Source organism: Strix uralensis, chromosome 2 (assembly GCF_047716275.1).
Source record: "Strix uralensis isolate ZFMK-TIS-50842 chromosome 2, bStrUra1, whole genome shotgun sequence".
NCBI lineage: Eukaryota > Metazoa > Chordata > Aves > Strigiformes > Strigidae > Strix > Strix uralensis.
This window is the reverse complement of record NC_133973.1, coordinates 35,172,237-35,192,260: the sequence shown is the minus strand read 5'-3', so window position 1 is coordinate 35,192,260 and position 20,024 is coordinate 35,172,237. Positions and strand designations below refer to the sequence as shown.

At 43.4% G+C, this 20,024-nt stretch overlaps 2 protein-coding genes across 7 annotated transcripts in view; both read right to left on the bottom strand.

Annotated features, from left to right (window-relative positions):
* The window catches only part of DOP1B (DOP1 leucine zipper like protein B), a 55,741-nt gene extending 49,290 nt beyond the window's left edge, over window positions 1–6,451 (bottom strand). For 2 of the 5 annotated variants that reach the window (XR_012627481.1, XM_074858298.1), the window contains exons 1-2: window positions 5,478–5,749; window positions 2,517–2,691 (exon numbers count right to left, since the gene is read on the bottom strand). Coding sequence is in view for 4 of the 5 variants with exons in the window: in XM_074858298.1 (XP_074714399.1) it covers window positions 2,517–2,654 (138 nt within the window). In the remaining variant the exon portion in view is untranslated. Of the gene's footprint in view, window positions 1–2,516; window positions 2,692–5,477; window positions 5,750–6,199 lie in introns of those variants that run through there. The other 3 variants (XM_074858296.1, XM_074858297.1, XM_074858294.1) reach the window with 3 other exon arrangements.
* A 5,553-nt stretch (window positions 6,452–12,004) lies between these two features.
* LOC141939142 (carbonyl reductase [NADPH] 1-like) lies at window positions 12,005–20,019 on the bottom strand. 2 transcript variants are annotated; one of them, XM_074858306.1, is made up of 4 exons: window positions 19,881–20,019; window positions 18,668–18,987; window positions 15,415–15,522; window positions 12,005–13,273 (listed from the first exon to the last, which is right to left on the bottom strand). In XM_074858306.1, the coding sequence occupies exons 2-4, from the start codon at window positions 18,951–18,953 to the stop codon at window positions 12,837–12,839; spliced, it is 831 nt and encodes a 276-aa protein (XP_074714407.1). In that variant the 5' UTR covers window positions 18,954–18,987; window positions 19,881–20,019; the 3' UTR covers window positions 12,005–12,836. The 2 variants fall into 2 exon arrangements, with proteins under 2 accessions (XP_074714407.1, XP_074714406.1); XM_074858305.1 differs by having other exon boundaries at window positions 19,865–19,939.
* Window positions 20,020–20,024: the final 5 nt, after the last annotated feature.

The following is a 20,024-nucleotide window of genomic DNA, read 5'->3' as shown; positions in this document are numbered from 1 at the left end:
AAGTCCATAAACTACCACAGCAGATGAACTGATGCAACAGCTAAAAGCTTCTTTGTTTGGTTTCTACTATGCTGCCACACATTCTGGCAATTCTGTACCTGAATAAGGGTTTCAGATAGGTGTTAATCAGTTTAATGTGTTAATCTAGGTCAAGACAAAAGATCAAAGCCTACCTCTTGTCACAGGTAGGAAATCTCTCACTAATTATTTCTTACTTTCCCTTTTGAGAGAAGGATTCTGAAGGCCTCTAGCTCTCCTTATTGACTCAACAGGAATCAGGATAAACAGTGAAGGCAGAAATGTGTAACTCCTATCGCCAGAGCAATATCCATCTTTTCTCCTCTGAATAGGAAAGAACATGGCTGCCCTTAAAAAAACCCTCAATTTGGCAAACATCCCAATTTTCAAGAAGGGTAAGAAGGAAGACCCTGGTAATTACAGGCCTGTCAGTCTCACCTCAGTGTCTGGTAAAATTATGGATGAAGTTATTCTGGAAGTTACTGAAAAACACTTGAGAGAATGCAGTCATTGGTCATAGCCAGCACAGGTTCACAAGGGGAAAGTCCTGCATAACCAACTTAATTTCCTTTTATGACAAGGTCACCTATCTCGTTGACCAAAGGAAACCAGTAGATGTGGGGTTTTTTGACTTTAGCAAAGCTTTTGATATTGTCTCTCACAGCATCCTTCTGGATAAACTGTCCAGCACACAGCTAGACAAATCCATAATACGCTGGGTGAGCAACTGGCTAACAGGTTGGGCTCAAAGGGTTATAGCAAATGGAGTTACATGAGGCTGGTGGCCAGTCACCAGTGGGGTTCCTCACTGCTCAATTTTAGGGCCAGCGCTCTTTAATGCTTTTATAAATGATCTGGATGCAGGAATCAAAAGTACATTAAGTAAGTTTGCCAATGATACCAAACTAGGAGAAGCTGTGGACTCCCTCAAGGGTAGAGAGAAGTTACAGAGAGATCCGGATAGACTAGAGAGCTGAGCAGCTGCCAACCATATGAAATTTAACAAGAGCAAGTACCAGATTCTCCACCTGGGACGGGGTAATCCTGGTTACACATACAAACTAGGGGATGAGAGGCTGAAGGGCAGCCCCACAGAAAGAGATCTGGGGTATTGGGTTAATGGCAAGTTGAGTATGAGTCAACAGTGTGCCCTGGCAGCCAAAAGCGTCAACTGTGTCCTGGGGTGCACCAAGCAGAGCATAGCCAGCAGGTCAAGGGAGGCGATTGTCCCACTCTACACCACACTGGTGCAGCCCCACCTCGAGCACTGTGTGCAGTTTTGGGCACCTCAATGCAAGAAGGACATCAAGAGTGTGTCCAGAGGAGAGTGACCAAGGTGATGAAAGGCCTCGAGGGCAAGACTTCCAAGGAGCAGCTGAGGTCACTTGGTTTGTTCAGCTTGGAGAAGAGAAGGCTGAGGGGGTACCTCACTGCAGTCTACAACTTCCTCAAGGGGGGCAGCGGAGAAGGAGGTGCTGATCTCTTCTCTCTGGTGACCAGTAATAGAACAGGAGGAAATGAAATGAAGTTGCATCAAGGACATTAGGAAAAGGTTCTTTTCTGACAGGGTGGTTGGTCACTGCAATGCTCCCCAGGGAAGTGGTCACAGCATCAAGCCTGTCAGAGTTCAAGGAGTGTCTGGATGATGCTCTTAGTCATACGGTTTAGTTTAGGTAGTCCTGCAAGGAGCAGGGAGTTGGACTTGATGACCCTTATAGGTCCCTTCCAACTTGAGATACTCTGTGATTCTATAGATTCTCTTTCCCTTTGACAACTTCATAGAATTGAGGCTTAGCAACAACAACAAAGGCATGTGAGGTATCTATCGGGTAACAACAGATGTTTCCTTATGAATTCTGCAGGAGTTGCCTCCTCCCACCCCTATTTCCTTAATGACTGTAACTACTCTTGACCCACGCACACTCGCAAAGAGCTTTATGTTAAAAGAGACCAAGTGGGACACAAACAATGTACACCTTGTTTCTTGTGCAGGAGGAGAGGACACACTTCCTAGGTGTTTTCCTGTAAAAGTTTTCTTCTTTCTTCCTATATGCAGCCATATTTTCCATTGTCATACAAATGACACCACCAGCAGCAAATCAATTATTTCCCCAAATACAAGGGAAGGGCATGGTCAAGTAAATGTGATCTTTAAATATAAACTCAGAATATACACTAAAACTTGTGACGTCTTGTTCTATACAAACTTTTTTATCTGCTCTAGAGTGAGTAACCAGCATCCTGAGTGTTTCTTTGATGCAAAACCAAAATTGACTCAGCTGCATAAACAAATACCATTTGAAGGTAACCTCTGTTGGTTTTACCAAAATTTCTCATATTTATATAAAAGATACTGACTTAGTTGCTTCCATTAACACTCCTTTAGAAACTAGTATTTTTGAGTGAATTTTCAATGTTGTTAAATACTGTAACTTACAGAAAAGTTAATAATACAAAGATAATAAACAAATGAAAAAAATATTCCTGTGACACTGTACCTTATTGAGTTTGCCAAGGGAAGATATAAGATCTGCCCATTCACTTGACGACTCGAAGTTTCTCAAAGCTTTCTCAATTGCTGAAGAATAATTTCTGTATCTGTAATCGCCAAGTAACTCCTGCTCTTCTGGATCCATCTTTGGTTCTCATAGCAAGGTGAAATTTCCTGGTAAACTAAAACATGCACACAGTTACAAAAGATAACCTGCATTTAAATTCTGGCAAACCTAAAGTACTGTAAAACAACAATAAATATGTAGAAGCACTGACAGATCACAATAAACAGGTTATCTGATCAAGTTTCAACACAAAGTTAAAAATAATTTAACAGGCATGACTCCAACTCCCCACTGCCTATTTTAGAAGTTTTGCAATCACATTTTCCTGTTTATGAAAGATGTTTTTTCCTTCCACAATAAGAAAGGAAAGGAATATAAAGTCTCATAAACAGTTGAAGTGCTGACAAGGAGTTAGGAAGAAGTAAATAGTTTTCATAACTTATCACCTGTGCAGTGTTTCAAAAGGTTACCTGTAGCCATGGAATGTGAAACATTTCATATCAAAATTCAGCTTTCCAGAGGAATCCCATTAAAGGGCCTCTCAGACCACGCCAGAAGGAGCCCTCAGAACTCTGCATCTCAACTTGTCAGCAGCAGATGTGGAAGTACAAGACTAAGCTGCTGTGCCAAAGCCTCAAGGCACACATTCAGATATTCCTTTATTTCACCAAAAAGTATCCATCTATTTTTACCGAGGAAAAATAAGCTATTCAGACCTGATTTTCTCATATTCTGTAACACATTTAGATTAAAAAAGCAAAACACACCTGTTCTAGAAAAACAGGAAACAGGCATGGCTGGATTTTATGTACTGAAAAATCATACCTTCACTCCTATGCTGGCTATGACACTAGTTCTCCTGTTAGCTAATATATAAGTATTATTCTAGAGAGATGCTTAGATTTAGGAATACCAGGTTTAGGTTAATCCATACTATATCACTGATACAGAAAAGAAAGCATAGTCCTGTAACAAAACATTATAAAATGTTTCTAAAAGACATCTGCTTTCATTTTCCTACTGTTAGGACACAAAAATAATTCTAAGTGGTATTCTATATTCTTTTAAAGCAGCTCATCTCTCACAGCACTTTGAAAAAAATAACCAGCTGGGCAACTGTGTATTGTCCATTAACTTTAATAAGCAACAATAACTACATCAAGATTTTGGTAGCAAACTCTCAGAAACAGAAAAATGCTGGAGGCACCCACAAAAGATAAAGGATTTTAAAGGCAGGTTTAAGCCACTTTGGCACTCCCTGATAGTAGGATTCAGCCATTGCAGATACAACCACTCCATCCAACCTAGATCCACCTCTATGGAGAAAAAAAAAAAAAGTATTCTCACACAGTGTCATCAGGTCCATGGTTGGTTCGTTTGTTTGTTTTGCTACAGTAAATGTTTGATTTTCTGTTGCCACCAGAATGTATGTAGTGCTTCTCACAGCAGACAGAGTAAAAAAATCCCCACCGCCTTGCCGGGCATAACATTCATCGGAGACACAACCACCCTTGCTCCAACAAAGATTTTTTAAAATAAAAAACGTCAACACTCCCACAAAACCTATCAAAGTGGCAAACTTGCAGTGTACTGTCAGCAAAAATTACAAGTAATCTGATACAAACACTGCTTCAAAACAAGCAGAGCAAGAAATTTTCCCTCATCTCACTTAAGTACCTTAATCACTGGACTACTGGACTGTATTCATACTCCCTAGAACAAAGCACAAGCTAGGAAGTATCCTAGCAGCTCTCTGCCAAGCCAAGAGTGCTGCCGCTTCCATAAATAAGAGATTTGTCTGGATCATTTAGAACAGGGCAGCAGTTTTGCTGACAGAACACATCAAATTTCTTCATTTGCAAATGCAATATACCCGCATGAATCCACTTAGAGAAGAGGAATCAATCAAATTACCAACAGCACTTAGAGATGTTCTAAATATTCTATGAAAATCATGTCTTAAAGTATTCTCATAGCATTAAAACCTGGTCTATTTAAGTAAAATCTGATTAGCTTCCAAAAGTAAAACAGAACATACTACTCAAGGAAAAAAACAACCTAATAAAACTTCAGCTGGGGGAAAAATCGTCTTATTCAGTTCTTAAGACACTTTCTTTGGACTTTGCAGTGAAAAGACAGGTGAATAGTGTATTCCCCCCCCGAAAAGCAGCGATGGACTTCATGATTTAGTTTGCATTGATGTTCACGTACCTACGCTGTTAGAGGTCAGCAAGGTTTGAAAAAAACCCAATAATCTAAATATGGCCAATAGAGCATGTTTGTGCTTATACAAAATGCAGGAAGATTAAAAAAGTCAAATCAGAAGCCACTTGCCGGTGACCTTCAGGCACATCTTCCAAATGCCGGCTCACGAACTTCCTTAGTCAGTGGAGACGTTCACGGTTACTCGTCCACCTTCAGCATCGCCTTAAGACAGGGCAACGAGGCGGGCGCTGCGCCGCCGACCCCAGGGGACGAGGCGCTGCCTCCCCGAGATGCGGGGCCTCCGCGGGCAGCCCGCGCCCCGCCGCCGGCTGCTGGCCGCTCCAGAGCCCGGCTGCGGCTCCGCAGGCCGGCGGGGGGGGTCGCAGCCCCGCGCCAGGCCCGGCGGCGGCGGGACCGGGGCCCCGCTCAGGGCCCGCCCTGCGGGGACGGGCGCCCCCGGACACCCCCCTCCGCGGCGAGGCTCCGCCGCGGCTGCCCCCCAGCCTCACCTGCCGGGCAGCGGCCGCGCCGGCTGCGGCAGCGGCGGTGACGGGGCGGGCTCCCCACCGGCCGGGCCGCCAACGGCCCCCGCCGCGAAACGGCCCCCGGCGGGTCACCCCTCCATGCCCGCGCGTCTCCCCCCACCCCACGCACCCCCCGGCCGCGGCGGCACTCTCCTCCCCGCCACCCCCGTACCTGGGAAGGGCCCCGCAGACCTCCTGGGCCGGCGGCGGCGACGTGTCCCAGCCCGGCGCGGGACGGAACGGGAGGGGGGGCGGCACCCCGCAGTCTCTATGGCAACCGGAGGGAGAGGGAAAAAAAAAATTAAAATAAAAAACCACAACCCTCCCGCTCCGCGACGGCCGCACCGCAGTCGGCAGCTGGGGCGATACCACTGAATACAGCGCGGGGGGGGCGGATGCCCGCAGACCGGTGCAGGAGGGCTCCGGGTGTCCCCGTCCAGCGGCGGCCGCTCTCCTCTTTACCCGCTGCCGAGCCGCGGCAGGAGGCTGCCGGCGCCGGTGAGCGCGACGGCCCGGGGAGGGTCACCGCTGCGCCCCCCCCCCCCCTCCGCGGGGACATGGTACACCCCGGCGGCCGGGCCCGGGCGCCGAGCGCCCCCTGGCGGCGCGGGTCGGGCGGCTCCGCGCTCCCCCCGCCGCGCTCCGTAGCCCCGCAGCCGTTCCCCGCCCGGCAGCCCGGCGGGGAGGCGGCGCCCGGCCGGCGGGTCGCGCCCGGGCCGCTCCCTTCGCTTGGTGCCGCAGCTTCGGCTGGTCTGGAAACAAGGCGGCGGCTGCGCGGAGCCGCAACCCCGCGTGTGTCCCGTCCCCGTCTCCCCTCTCCAAACGCTGGGGCGTTACCCCGCCGGCCGCGGGTGGGCGCGTCCCTGCGCGGAGCTGGGCAGTGAGGGCTGTTACCTGCTCCTGCAGGCAGAGCAAGTTCCAACGCCTCCCTTCGCCAAGGCCAGTAAAGGCACGTTTAACAGTTTTGCTTCTGTTCCAGCTGGTTTTAGACACGAAGCGCTTTTGACGAATTTTGTAGACACAGCTTTCGCGGGGGGTTCAGTTGTCGCGTTTATAGTAGGCTCAAGTTCAATATAAGAAGCCCTCTGCTCTTTACAAAAGGCTTGAAAGAAAGTTAATGTGCTAGATTTTTAGTACTCTTAACAGAAAAAACCAAACAAAAAAAAGGAACTAGCAAAATACCCAAGGAAAGTAAAATGCATGATCATGCCAGACAAGGGTTTATACACTGTGAAGACATATTATTTAACCTCATCTTTTTATTTTTTTTTTTAACATGCAGGCAGAACATAATCCTAATAGTTCAAATTAGCTGAAAAAAATCTAGGAAAATCCACCTGTTCAGTTATTCAAGATGAGAGCATCAAAACTGTTAAAGATTTTGATGGATACTGTTTCAGCAATGATCTGCAGCAAGTTTTATGTTAATATAATCTTTCATTTTCTTGAGACCACCTGCCCTTCCCCTTCCTTGCTAGACTTTAGCAGTATAATTTGGTATGTTGTTCTTCTAGCAAATAAAAGCTATGGTTACTGGCAGCTAATGAGACTGCTTTATGGAAGCACGTGCTGGAAGGACGGAAGGCAGGAAGGCTTCCACACATGCTTTCTCTCCCCAGTTGTACACATCTCCAAAATCTGGACCAGGTACCAAAAAAGCACTGCTGGCCAACTGCAGCATGTGTTACCTCACTATAAAATCTGAGCAGTTGTTCACAAGCTTTCATACAGCCCACGTGGCTCTTGCACATTCCATCCATTTGGGAAAGTCAGCATCTGCCCGCAGTGCTGAGGTCAGCGTGAATGCCTGAAAGGCTGGGTAACCTCAGAAAAATGTGTAACAGATGTGGGAAATTAGTATGACAAAATATTAAAACATTTTGCAGTGATTTACAGCGTTATTACAGATCTGTCATAATTTTGAAAGTCAAATCTTCAGAAATGGGGTGGTATTAGAGCACACAGTGAATCAGGTTCTAAATTTAGATGGGGCTGTTCCCTAATACAGTAAATACAGATTTAATCATTTGAAATAACATTTTTTCCTTAGGTATACATGGCTGTAGGTATATATTCAGTACCACGGGTATCAGCATAGCTTATCTTTCTAAACTGGAATGCCATCAATTTAAGTTTCAATTTCTAAATTTTACAGTTTTGTAACTTTCAAATGTAGCGTAGCTTAGTTATTGGAAATGAAGGTCAGTTCTTCTGAATACATGCCCGACAGAGCAAAGAACTCGTATCTTTGATGATGTCTTTAACACAAGACATTTATGTCCTAAAATATAGCACGTTACTTAAGATATATTTAAATTAGTTTCTGAGGGTTTGCTGTCTTTGTAGAAGTTCTTTTTCTTGCAAATTTGTGTTCCTTGACTGCACCAGTTTCATGTGGGTGCCCAACTATAGTCGTTTCATTCCAATTTCCACCTAACTTTTGAACCCACTTGCCATTTCTACCACTAGACAGAGCTCCTCCAGCGTTTCAAAGAACCAGGCAGTCAGGTGGAGGAGAGAGATGCTCCTGGGCTCCCGCCGTGCCAGGTCAGGTGCTGGCAGGCACCAGAGCATCTCCCGATGGAGAGGCCACGGAAGTGCTCAGTCTGCGAAGAAGCTTTGATCAGAACATGCTCCAAACCCAACCAACCTCCAGACCAATCCCTTTCCTCTGCTCTGGTGCTTACAAATCTGCTGGTTATCATTTAAAAAGGAACTCTGAAGGCTGTTTTTTCTATCAGAGGTTATGCTAATTCAAAGCATGCCTATCATACTAACTATTCAGGATTCTTTTCAGGAAAGGCCATAAATCAGTTTGTTATGTGCACCATGGCAGCACTGCCCATGCTAAATCCTGGCCCTCGGGATGGGATCAAGTAATAGATTTACTGAAGTAATCACTTCTGGAGGCAGCCAAGCTGCACTTCAATCTAATGAATGTTCACATTAGCTTCCACATGATGTTGACATAAATCTGTTTGGTTTGTACTGGAAGAGTCTACTCCAATCATATATCACTTGTCAGATTTTATTTTTTTAAATTATTTTTTAGAAATATCCCTTGTAATTTAAAATACAAAATTTCTACCATGAAACTATATAGCATTTCTAATTTACTGAGGGAAGTTTAACAAGTTGCTTGCTTTCAGAATTTATCTCCCTAGTAGAGTCTAAAACAATACATTCACAAATAAAACATCACCAGAGCCACTACTGCCATATGTCCTCTAAATACTGTGTAACTTCAATCAAACAAAACAGACAATGCCCAACAGATCAGGGTGCCCGAGTATGTGGGTACATACCTGAAGAGAATGTAGGATTTTAAGAGTGCTGAGTAACCACAACGCTGTATCAGTGAGCAGGGTCCAAAGACAAGACAACAATCCAAACCGGGACATGTGAAGCTGGGTATTGTCCATTCAGATACAAGTGCTATGAACAGCTAACCTTGTGAAGAGATCTACAGACGATGAAAACTGGCCTCCAAGACCAGAACTTTGTCCAGATGACAGTTTCCTTCACTGTCAGCTCCGAAATGAAGTCTTTGCAGAACAAAAATGAATGCTGAAGAATTTCCATTGTAAAATATCATTGCTCTTCCTTCTCTTTTTTCATTATTTGAGATTAAAAAGCTAAAAACATTCCTATACTAACATGAGACAGGAGTTTGAATTATATTCTGCATTTAAGTGTTTTAAGTAATACTGAGTGGCATATATAACCTAAATTTTCTTGACACATCTTTAGGCTGAGAGGAACACCCCAGCATTCAAAGTCAGGACATTGCCTACATGTTGGGTTATACTGCTGTAAGAGATGGGTTCAGTTAAAATTATCTATGGACATAAATGAATTCTCAAGAGTTCTTGTCATCTTCATTATTTATATAGGAAAACACTTAAATGGAAAATATAAGGAAACAACATGTTAAGTTATGTCTATTCTCTTCATCTTTTTAGGTAAACTGACCTCAAACTCTCTAGGCATGCCTGTGGTGCAGTTTTGAAAACCAAATGCACTGCACTACACAGCACTGGAACCATCATGGATACAACAGTCTGGCCCACACTATAGTTATCAGCGTTGCAGGGGATCCAGATAGAAATGACCTGGTTGTAATCGCCTTCAAAAAGGTTTAGAGCAGACCAGTCTCCTTACCCATACCTTCAGATCACTGGATTTCCAAAGCAAAGCTCTGCCTAACAGCTGGCCTGCTACAGCCTTTGAAAGTGATTGTTAACCAGCACACTGGGATGTCTGTAGCTTCTCCTTCAGAAAGTCCCAGAGGCCCTGCACATTGTTTATACCCAGCTGATGCAGCAGCAGGTACAGCTCCTACTCCCAGAGTTTTGCCACTGCTGCCTGACTGTGTCCTGCATAAGCTACAGCATCCCCAAGAACCTGCCTCCACTGAGCTCTCACAATTGTGAATCCAATTTCTTTATTGTCCCATGTCACCAGAGCTACTGCATTGGCAGGTATTTTTTTTTGCCTAATAAATTCCAAAGTAAAAGTGGTAGTGACACACTGTAAAAAGAAAAACTGTAAATCACACGTGAAAGTTTTATACAGTAGAACAGATCATTATTATTTCATCCCTTTCCTAACCCTTAAACTTTACACAATAACCACTCAGCAAGCATGCCAGAAGCTGAAAGCAACAAAATACTTCACATACAGCGGACATGGGAGATAAGCAGGGAGGTAACTTTAAAAAAAAAAACATAAAAAGGAAATTTGTTTGAACAATGCAAGCCCTGTTCAAAGATCCAGCCTGCCGCACACACTGTACAGCCTGTCCTCTGATTCTGCTCTCAGCGAGCAGCCCTGCCCTAGCAGTCTGCCCCAGGCAGTCCCAGCTCTCTTCCTGGGACACAGTCCTCCCACCAGTGTCACTGGGGCATGTGCTTCTCCTGCACAAGCTTCCCGGCCCTGACTGGTCCTGTGAACAGCCAGTGCTTTCTGCCTCCTGTTTCCACCTCCTACAGCTGAGGTTGTATCCATCCACGCAGCTGATTCTTCTTCCTCAAGTACCACACCACAGCTGCAAAGCCTGTGAAAAGATCTGTCCTCTGTTCTTCTGGTATGAACAGAAAGAAGAAACTGTCTGTATTATAATCAATTTCACCACGAGAAATGACATTTCTGATGATGACTACTTAGCCATCATCTTCCACTTTGCTTCCTTACCCTGCAATGTGGTAAGCAGGTTTAACAAAGCTTGATACAAGACTTTGAAATACATCTTTTACAAAACTTTCAAACTTATAATTTGTTTGGCTTGAATGTAAAAAAACCCCCAGATCCTCAGTTAGATATTTAAGAATGAGCTTTATGGAGCAAAGGGGATACTTAGAAACTAATCTGTATTTAACAATGGATACTATCCAGCTACAGTAAAGAGAGCTAGGACTTTGCACAAACCATAGGAAACCTGGGTCAAGGTTTGTTTGGAAAGTTTGTGCGTGCCAACTGGAAGGGCACGCAACTTTTGAAACTTAATGACTCAAGCAGCATTTTGCATATGAAGAACTAGGTACAATTCTCCACTGTTGGATTACATGCCTTAAAGTTGTACGCAAATTATTACTAAATTGGAATGGCCATGTTTTATTTTGCTGAGATACCATTAGCACAACTAGAAGAGCATACACAAACCATGGTTCTTTGTTGCACATCAGAACAATAGTCAAGTTACTGTATTAACTGGATGGCTTTTAGAGCTATCATACCATAGGCAGTCTGTCAGTAGTACACAAAATGCATTAAAAACTTTATACAAGTATTTTGTAACTGATCTGTTGCCCTTAAACTAAAGGCCTCAGATCTTTTTCTTCACTGAGAATAGATTAACATGAGAACTTTTGGGCCAGCACTCATCCTGCTCTTCAGTGAGCTCTGGGGCATGACTCATTTGGCAATACTTGCATCTTCTAAAAACAATAGCTACTGTATCCTTAAAAGACCAACAAATAATCACAGCTTTGCTCTGTGCTGATAAGTGATTACCAAAATCACATGTATTATTTGTGTCCAATGTCTTTTGATCCAAGGCTTTCCTGAACACAAACCGTACCAGGGGAGCCAATGTCAAATCCAGTCACCTAAGCCCCTTTGGCACTGTCTTGCTGACTCCTGATTATAGTCAATTGTTTCCAGCTCCTTCAGCTTCTCCCAGCACTATGAAGAGGGCCGCAGCCTCCCCCTGCAGAGCACACCCTGCCCTCCACAGAAGACTGAGCAGGGCCCCTGAGCCCCCACCACTGCTTCTGTGCTGGCTGGCACGACCTGCTGGTGGTGAAGAGCTGCAGGGTTAGAGCCTGGGGGTGACCAAACCCCACCCCGGCACTCCAGCCCCCTGCAGCCAGCTGCCCCAGAGCCTGGGGCTGCCTCTGCTGCCACCCAGCTCCACCTCTACAGCTTGAAACGCCCTGGCAACCGTTTAAGATCAGACATTCGAAATGCAATAAACATTTAAAATGTGTAAACAAATTTGGTGTTCTCCATGTCACTGCTTCCTCTTTTTGCTCAGATGACCTGTTTTGGATACCATGATAATTATGTATTTCAGTTCTATCCTGTAATAGTACGTAACACTTACAGTTCATTTTCTATATGACATGGAGAGCACTTAATCCAGGTTTTTAATAGGGAAACTTCTGTCTGTGCAATAAATGAACTGGAAGTCCTGAGGAATAGTTTGCTGTATCAGTTTTGTAGTTTATTTTCTCTTTATATAGTCCAAACTTCAAACAATCCAGTTACAAACTTAGATGCAGAAAATGAAAGTGTATTTTTAAAAATTATAATTTTTTCGTATCAGAATAAACCCATTGGATGAATACAAATCAGTAATGATTATTGACATACATGTGAATATAAGCCAACTGATTAAGTTCTATTGATGGTATGTCACTGCTAATTTTATTTTCACCTAACTCCATTTTGTACTGATAATAAGGAATCTCTATGCAGCAGTGATTTGGTTCTGGTCTTACTAGCCTCCCCCCCAAACTGGTCAGACTGTGAAACTCAGAACAACCCCCTTCCCCTTTAAGAAATGGTGCACAACCTCAGGATGCAATTATGATCCCTAGAAAGATCTATTGTGCTGAGAAAGCATAAGGCATCTGCTTCCTTATCCCAACTCCATGTCAGAGATCTGTCTCAGGGGAGTGGGAGAAGGGCTGGCAATGATTTAATTAAGAGTAAATTCAGGTAAACAAGGTCAGGCACCTATACATTAGGGCACCACCAAATTAGCCTGTGTCATCTGGGTTAGAACACCCACAAATCAGATTCTGGGCTACACAGTCAATGCTGTGAGCAGGCTAGTGGAGACTGTTAAGAAGTGTACTCTAGTGTAGACTTAATCCTAGAGTAGTACCATAACTGTAACCCTTATTGTAATGACAAAGGACCCTGCTGCTGCTGTGGACAGGATGAGACTGCTCTGGCTAAACGCCCTACCAGGGCACAGGCTAATCCACAGTCAGATTACCGCTTGCACGGTTCCACATACATAAGCTCACCAGGTTCGAACAGTTTTGTTACTAAGAAACTGGCCATGAGGACCATCAGCATCAGAAGGCAAAAGGGCCAAATAAACTGGGGTCTCAGCCCCTTCATCTGGTGATTTAGTGGCTTTAGGACCTGCCATGTCTGTTCTTACCCATCCGGGACAGCAGGCATTGAGGAGGATGTGGTCACCTTTTCTTTTCTCATTTAACATCCGGGCTTGAATCCTGGACAAGACCGTGACACCAATTTTGGATACCCCATAGGCAGTATTTGGCCAGCCTTCTTTCTCATGCACACTTTTCTTGGTATCTTCCACAAATTTAGTCATGAGTTCCACTAACTCATCCTCGGTGATAGTGTCACTGCGAAACTTTTCCTGTAGTTCTCGGCTGCAGCCTCCCAGTGCTGAGCTACTTACCATACTAGAGACATTCACCACTCTACCTGGTGAAGGAAAATAAAGACTGATTACTTTTACACAACTTAAACAAGCCCAGACACCAAAGTGGGCTTGCTCTACAGTTATCCACTACTTAGATGAATGCCTGTAAAATATTTTGTGTAGGCTATTTTGCAGAGTTTCTGGAAGATCACAGTTAACTTAATGTCAAGTGTTTCCAGTGAATTCTATTACAGAGGGTAATTTAAGGTGTGAACCTGCAAAAGCTCTCTATCAAACTTCAGGTATGCTTCCAGGAAATAGCCTGTTACAATCTGTAGGCATATTCATAGTAGTAAGTAGTTTTCTCAGTAATGGCAGCCAGACTCTACTCTCAAAGTTCTGGTGGAAAACATTCTCACTTCTGCAACAGCTAAAGCACCGTGAGAATGTACCTTAAAAGCCAGAATAATACAGAATTCAACAAAAGCCATCTAGTTCTCAACGCACTGATACCATCAGCTTGTTTACAGAATACCTGAAGACTTACAAATCCCAGCATACAAAACTGCAGTAAACAATTTATCTCCCACCACTTCAGTACCAAGGAACAAGTCAGCTGAATAACTAATTCACTCATTTTCTCCAAAATAATGTTATACTGTTTCCCTCTTTCTTGCTAGTTCACAACCATTCAGGCAATGAACTAGAGCAGTGGTTCTCAACCTGTGGTCCACAGACCCCTGGGGTGGGCTGCGATGTCATCACAGGGGGTCCGCGAAGACTTAAAGCAGGAGTGGAAGAGTGTTGATGCTATTATTTCAAATTTATATGGAATCATTGCAATAAAGATATTATAATCCATAAATGTGTGCATTTACAGATTAATTTATTTCCCCTTCTCTCTAAATTTGAAGACCCTTTATGAGAAAATTGAAATAAATATCTGATGCAGTCTAGTGCTTTAAATCTTGAATTAAGTCTTGGTGGTCCACAGCCACAAAAGTTATTTAAAGGGGATCCGTGGTGAAGGAAAGGTTGAGAACCCCTGAACTAGGGAATCAACATAAGACTTTAGATCTTAAAAGCCACAAAAATTGATCTGTTAATGACTTTAATAAAACACACTTGTCCTTCACCCTCAGTACAAGAGGACTAGATTCCAATTTTGGCACTGTTTACTCTCTCCCTTATTTGCCCCCAAAATTCATTTACTCTGTCCTTTTCTTCCTCCCTAGGGACTAACAGTTCCCAACTTCTCTCTCATCTACTTGACTTCTTTTCTCTTAAAACCCTGGATGTATTTAAATGTTAGTATAGACTACATTTCATTTATAGCAGCAAGCTTCATTCAAATATCCATGAAAACTTCTAGTGATCACAAGTCTTGAAAAGAATTGTATTTAAAAAACCCCTTAGATTTGGTGTGGGTATTAAATCCAAATACCCTCCTTTCAAATCATCCATGATATGTCAGTAGCATTCCAGGGCACTTTCAGTGCTTCAGGTTTTGAGAACAGGCACATTCTGCACAGGACAGTCATCCAAGGCATACAGATTATTTGCATGTTGCTAACACCTCTTTATTATCAATGTATCTATTTTCTTTGACCCTTGTCCATTCTATTTACCCTTTTCTGGTAAAGTGTTTTCTTCCAGCTCCTCCTAACATCACCAAATCACAGTAACTTAATGTACATCTTCAAGTGCTATTTTTAACTATTATCACTAGACACTTGCAAATACACCAAAGGCTGTGATCCATCTAGAGACAGACGAACAGCCTATTGAGGTTTCTTCAGCAGTAACAAGAACAGGTATGTCACATCAAACTCCACTGAAACACTGTTTTTAGGTACTTCCTTATCCTAGTTGTATCATCAAAACATCCTTTCTGAAGCAAGAACAATTTATGTAGGCAGATACCATGGACAGAATGTGGGTAAATTTTCTAAGTCTTCTTGAGGGCACCATGAGAATACCACTTTAATCCGTAATAGAAGAATGTGACCAGCTTGAAAGTAGATTTAAATATACACAGCAGAGACATTTTGAGGGTCAAGAGAGGCCATGGGTTCTCTTACCTACAGTACAGCAAGGTACACACCTCTTGCTATGGGACATCTGAGGCTGGACAGGATTTTCCCATTTAATGAGGATCAAAATTCATATGAAAGTATTTCTCTACTTGTTGTGTCACACTCACCATAAGGCTTCACAAGAGGCAACAATTCTGTGCAAACATTCCTTGTTCCAAAAAAGTTTGTCTTCAGTGTAACCTCTGCTTGGACTGCAAATGGAGTTGTGTCATGAACTTTTCATAAGAGATGGTAGTGAGGGAGGGAAAAATAAATAAAAAAATATCAGAATAGTACTACTGTTTTAAAGGAAGTTACCAAACTACCAAAACCCAGAAGTTTATCTTACTTATTTTTTCCTTTTATAACTAGCAAACAGGCATATGATCAATCAAAATATATAAGAAAAAAACCCAACATCATTAAGACTCACATTCTTATTAATGAAAAGACTTATCTCTACAATATTACATTAATAATGCACTAATTATGTTTTCTATATGTTTATGTTTTCTGCTTCTACATCCTGACTCTTATGTTGTCCTGTCTTGGGTTCTTAGCTAGGGCTTGAAATCAGAGCAGTGCTGAACTGCAACAAACACTGTAAAAGTTTCTATAAAGAATGCAGGGATAAGATTTGGTGCAGTCTGAAAAAAAGCAAAACAAAAAACCCCAATTGACCCCAAAACTGATAGATACTTGTGTCATAAATCACCCCCTGAACTGACAGATCTGTGCTAACACAAGGAAAAGAGGGGGAATTAGCAGCTAGGAAAGGGAGCTGATGTAGGTAAGCATAAGCAGACCATGGAACTGCACTGTAAAGGTATGATTTCTTTAGACAGAATTGACAGCTTGCCACCACCAAAAGTGGGGTAGGATGTGCCATCAGCTGACAATTTGGCTCAGCAATAAGCCATATGTTATGCATCCTCCACTTTGAGGGGGAAGTAAGAGTTTAAGTAACAGCATTCTTCCTCTTCTGCTACAGGCTCTCCCTCTGCAGTGATGAAGGCCACCTACACAGGTTAGGCAAGTCTTCACTTGTTTCCATAGCCCAGAACTATGTCAGCTCAAAAGAGAAGCAATAACAGGTCATTTAGTATTTAATGTAGTTGTGTTTTTATTGAAAAACACAGCTTTAGTGACTCACTCATTTATACTCTCAAGCAATGGGCACCGATGACATCAAGTTTTGCAAATCACTTGCATTTAAATCTGAGACATCAAGCCAGATCATGACCTATTGCAAGAGTTACGACAGTGAGAGAAGAAACTGAAAACCTACACAACTCCAAACTCCCGCTCCCACACACACCTTGCAAGAGAGAAGCTTCCCTACACCCCAAAGCCCGTTCATTTGTCTAACAAGATCTATTACTTGTAACATCTGATATATACATGTTCCCTTGATTTAACAAGCATTACTAGAAGAAATGTTTTCACAGAAGCTCATCTAGAAGGCAACCCACAGGTACATAATAATTTCAAACATGAACAGTTTTTGGTGGACTAAGGACTTTGCTGGACTCTCTGTAGTGCAGCACAAAACCAGAACAATAAATTTAACGGCAAATCTAATCTTTGACAGAGAGCCATAACACATAATACTACAATAAAGAAAGGAAAGCATAAATTCTAGGAGGGTAGCAGAAACCTGGCGAGGCAAGAAGCAAGGTTGGGTGGAAATGCCAATCTCAGAAGCAAGAATTAAAATCCAAAATATGAGATAAACATCATAGCAAGTTCTTACACAGGTGTTAAACCCTCTAGCCTCTGCATTAGATACTTGTACAACAGTTACAGCTGGCTTCTTTACCACATTTCTTAATTGTGTTACCTATTGCTGACTATAAGTTGTCCGCTTGAAAAAAATCTAAGCTAAACATCTGGAAGCAACTTCTGAATAGAAAAATCTATGATGTAGTAAAGGAAGTAACAAACTCCACTGCTCATGCTACTTCAGCTGTTTATTTGTTCAGTGGTTTCACCATAATAAATCCAAGATCTCTCACAGATGACCTCTAGCAAATCTTGCTGCAATTTGAGGAGTTTTTATTTCACCTGCTCAGGTACCCACCTTGAGGGAGGCTACAGCTGCTGCACAGTCAGCCACAGGAAACACACACTGCACTTCAGCTGCTGTAGTTGCAGCCCAGTCTTGCTCAAACTCACTGTCACTAGTAGGTTGAGCTAAGGCCCTGATTATGAATTGAAGCAATACTGGTCTGAGCACCTGCAGGCTTTATAATTTATAAGTGTGGACAGAGATACAACCTTTTAACTGTCACTGCAAGGTTTTAACACCTATCTTGAGCACATCCTGAAGCTCAGACAATTATATTAAGAGTTGCCTCCTATTAAGCTGTTCTTGAACACAAGCAATTTTCCTGCAAAGTACCATGCAAAAGATACAGTGATTGGATTTCAGAACACTGTTGCTGCACTACCACTTCACGAGAAGCTTCATCTTCAGCAGCAGGTGAAGTTTGATTCATACTACCTGACAGGCCTCCTTAACTCATGCTGTGAACAGAGGAGTCAGCACAACACTGTGCTTGAACAGCTACATATCCTAACTGGAGATCAGGCACAGAGATTAAAAGAAAACTCCACAAAACCAACAACCCAGAAAATATGAGAAGAACAAGTTTGTATGGCAGGGAAATGAACTAGTAGTCATGCTTGCGATTTGCTCTATCTAGAGCTAACATGATTCTCAACTTGTTTTTATAAACACTACAATGAAAATGCACTTTCTACCTTACAACTGCTGTGTCTTCCTCTCTTCCCCACCTTCCTTCCCACTTGAAGATGAAAGGGTTAAATTCTTGCTCAGCAGAGCAGGATTTAGGTTAACTGTTCTATAGGTAACTGAAGGGCCTGAGAGGGTTTAAAGGTAAGTAAAGATGACAAAATCACCCAGGGCCAAAGGTTCTTTTTCATCAACTGAAATCCTTGAGCAGGTAATGCATAGAACAATGTATGAGGCTTGCAGAAAAGAGAAAACAAATCCCCAAGGAACATGGCTGATCTTCACACAGATGATGATCTCCCATGGCCCTGGTGAAACTCAGGGGCACTGAGGCAGTAAACCCAACTCTGCCCACGTGCACTGTGTGCCTAGAATATTTTCATGCTCTGTATGTGATACAAATAAAATACTCCAGGGAAGCATCTTTACATGCACAGTTAGCTCAACAGATGCCATTTCACATTGCCCTCTTGTCATGTTTAAGAAGGTAGACAGCTTGCCCAGCCAAAGAAGCAGCATGTCATTGGCACATAAGTCCCCTACAAGAAGCTCTAAAATCCCTGATTTTATCCTCCTCCACACAGCTTTGTAGCACATAGGACTATGCCAGACAGTCTGCTTCCTACCTTTGAAAGCAATCCCTGCGTTGTTAACCAGCACGTTCAGCCCTCCATATTTCTCCTTTAGGAAGTCACGGAGAGCTCTGATGCTCTGCAGATCATCGATATCCAACTGATGGAAGAGTACATGCAGCCCTTCCTCCTGGAGCTTTGCCACTGCTTCCCGGCCACGGCTGGGGTCTCGGGCTGTCAGGTACACGTCCCCTGGGAACTGCTTGCACAGAGCCCGCACAATTGCAAAACCAATCCCTTTGTTGGACCCGGTCACCACAGCCACCTGCACGTTGGACATTGTCCTCTCTGAATGTATGCTAAAGTGACAGTAACTGCAAACACCAAATGAGAGAATTTCACACTCAGATGGACAAAGACAGCTATCTGAAAATGAATTAAAGTGTTTTTTCTTTAAAATCCTATTTAGAATTTACTCTGAATTATGTAAACTACATGAAAGTGCACACTAACTGTAACTTAATAAAGTAGCATTAAGTATTTGCAGAGAAATACATGTTTGGTGTTAATGTTTTGAAGAAAGTCCAAACAGCGATTGGGGTAAAAAAACCACAAAACCAAAAGAAAGCTAGTCAATGACTAATCTCTTTAGTACTAAATTAACTTTTGATGGGATTAAGCTCTTCTGCACAAACACTTTACAGGAATACCACTTTCTTCTTCTGAGGATATTCAACTGGTTCAGTTCAAGCACTGATGCAGTCAAAGTTGGAAAAACTCAGGCTCAAAAAAGGGGAAGGAGCAGCTTGATCGTCAAGTGTCAGGCAGGAGAACCAATTCTAGCGTTTTTAGAGGGAAACAGCAGACCATAGATTGACCACAATGCTTCTTCTGTTTAACACACCAGTCAGCTCTAGACAAAAAACCTGCTTGCTGTTTTTTTTCCGCAAACATAGCATATTTAAAGGTGTACTTCCCCCATAAAAGCAAATTTAACTGCCACTACCCTTCCAAATTAGCTTGTAACCACGAGCAGGCATCTAGCGAGGATGAAATCCTACCGAGCTCCTAAAGGCCTGCCCAGCTACTGACCGACTTCACCAGGGCCAGGAGCCGAGGCGCCACCCCGCTGCAACCCGGCACACGTTACTACGACCTCCCCAGAGCCGGTTCTTCTCTTTAACGGGGACGTGAAGCAAACGACGAAGCCCGACGCCTCAGGGGACACCCCGCTCCCCCTCACCCACCCACCTCCAGCACGACGAACCTTTCCCGCTCGCTCCCCAGCGCTGCGCGGCGCGGCGATGAGAGGACGAGCCGCCGCCGGCCGCAGGCGATCACGCACAGTAGAGGGGCGGGAGACGCAAACGCTCCTAAAATGGCGGCGGGGGAGCCCCGCCTCCCGCGGCGC

Bases quoted from the DNA above. Each gene is read 5' to 3' on its own strand.
- LOC141939142 (XM_074858306.1), bottom strand. From the start codon at position 18,953: ATGTCCAACGTGCAGGTGGCTGTGGTGACCGGGTCCAACAAAGGGATT. The intron at 15,523-18,667 runs GTAGGAAGCAGA...TCTTATGAAAAG, and splicing joins CGCAGGGATTGCTTTCAAAG to TTCATGACACAACTCCATTT. The intron at 13,274-15,414 runs GTGAGTGTGACA...TTCCTTCACCAG, and splicing joins GCCTCTTGTGAAGCCTTATG to GTAGAGTGGTGAATGTCTCT.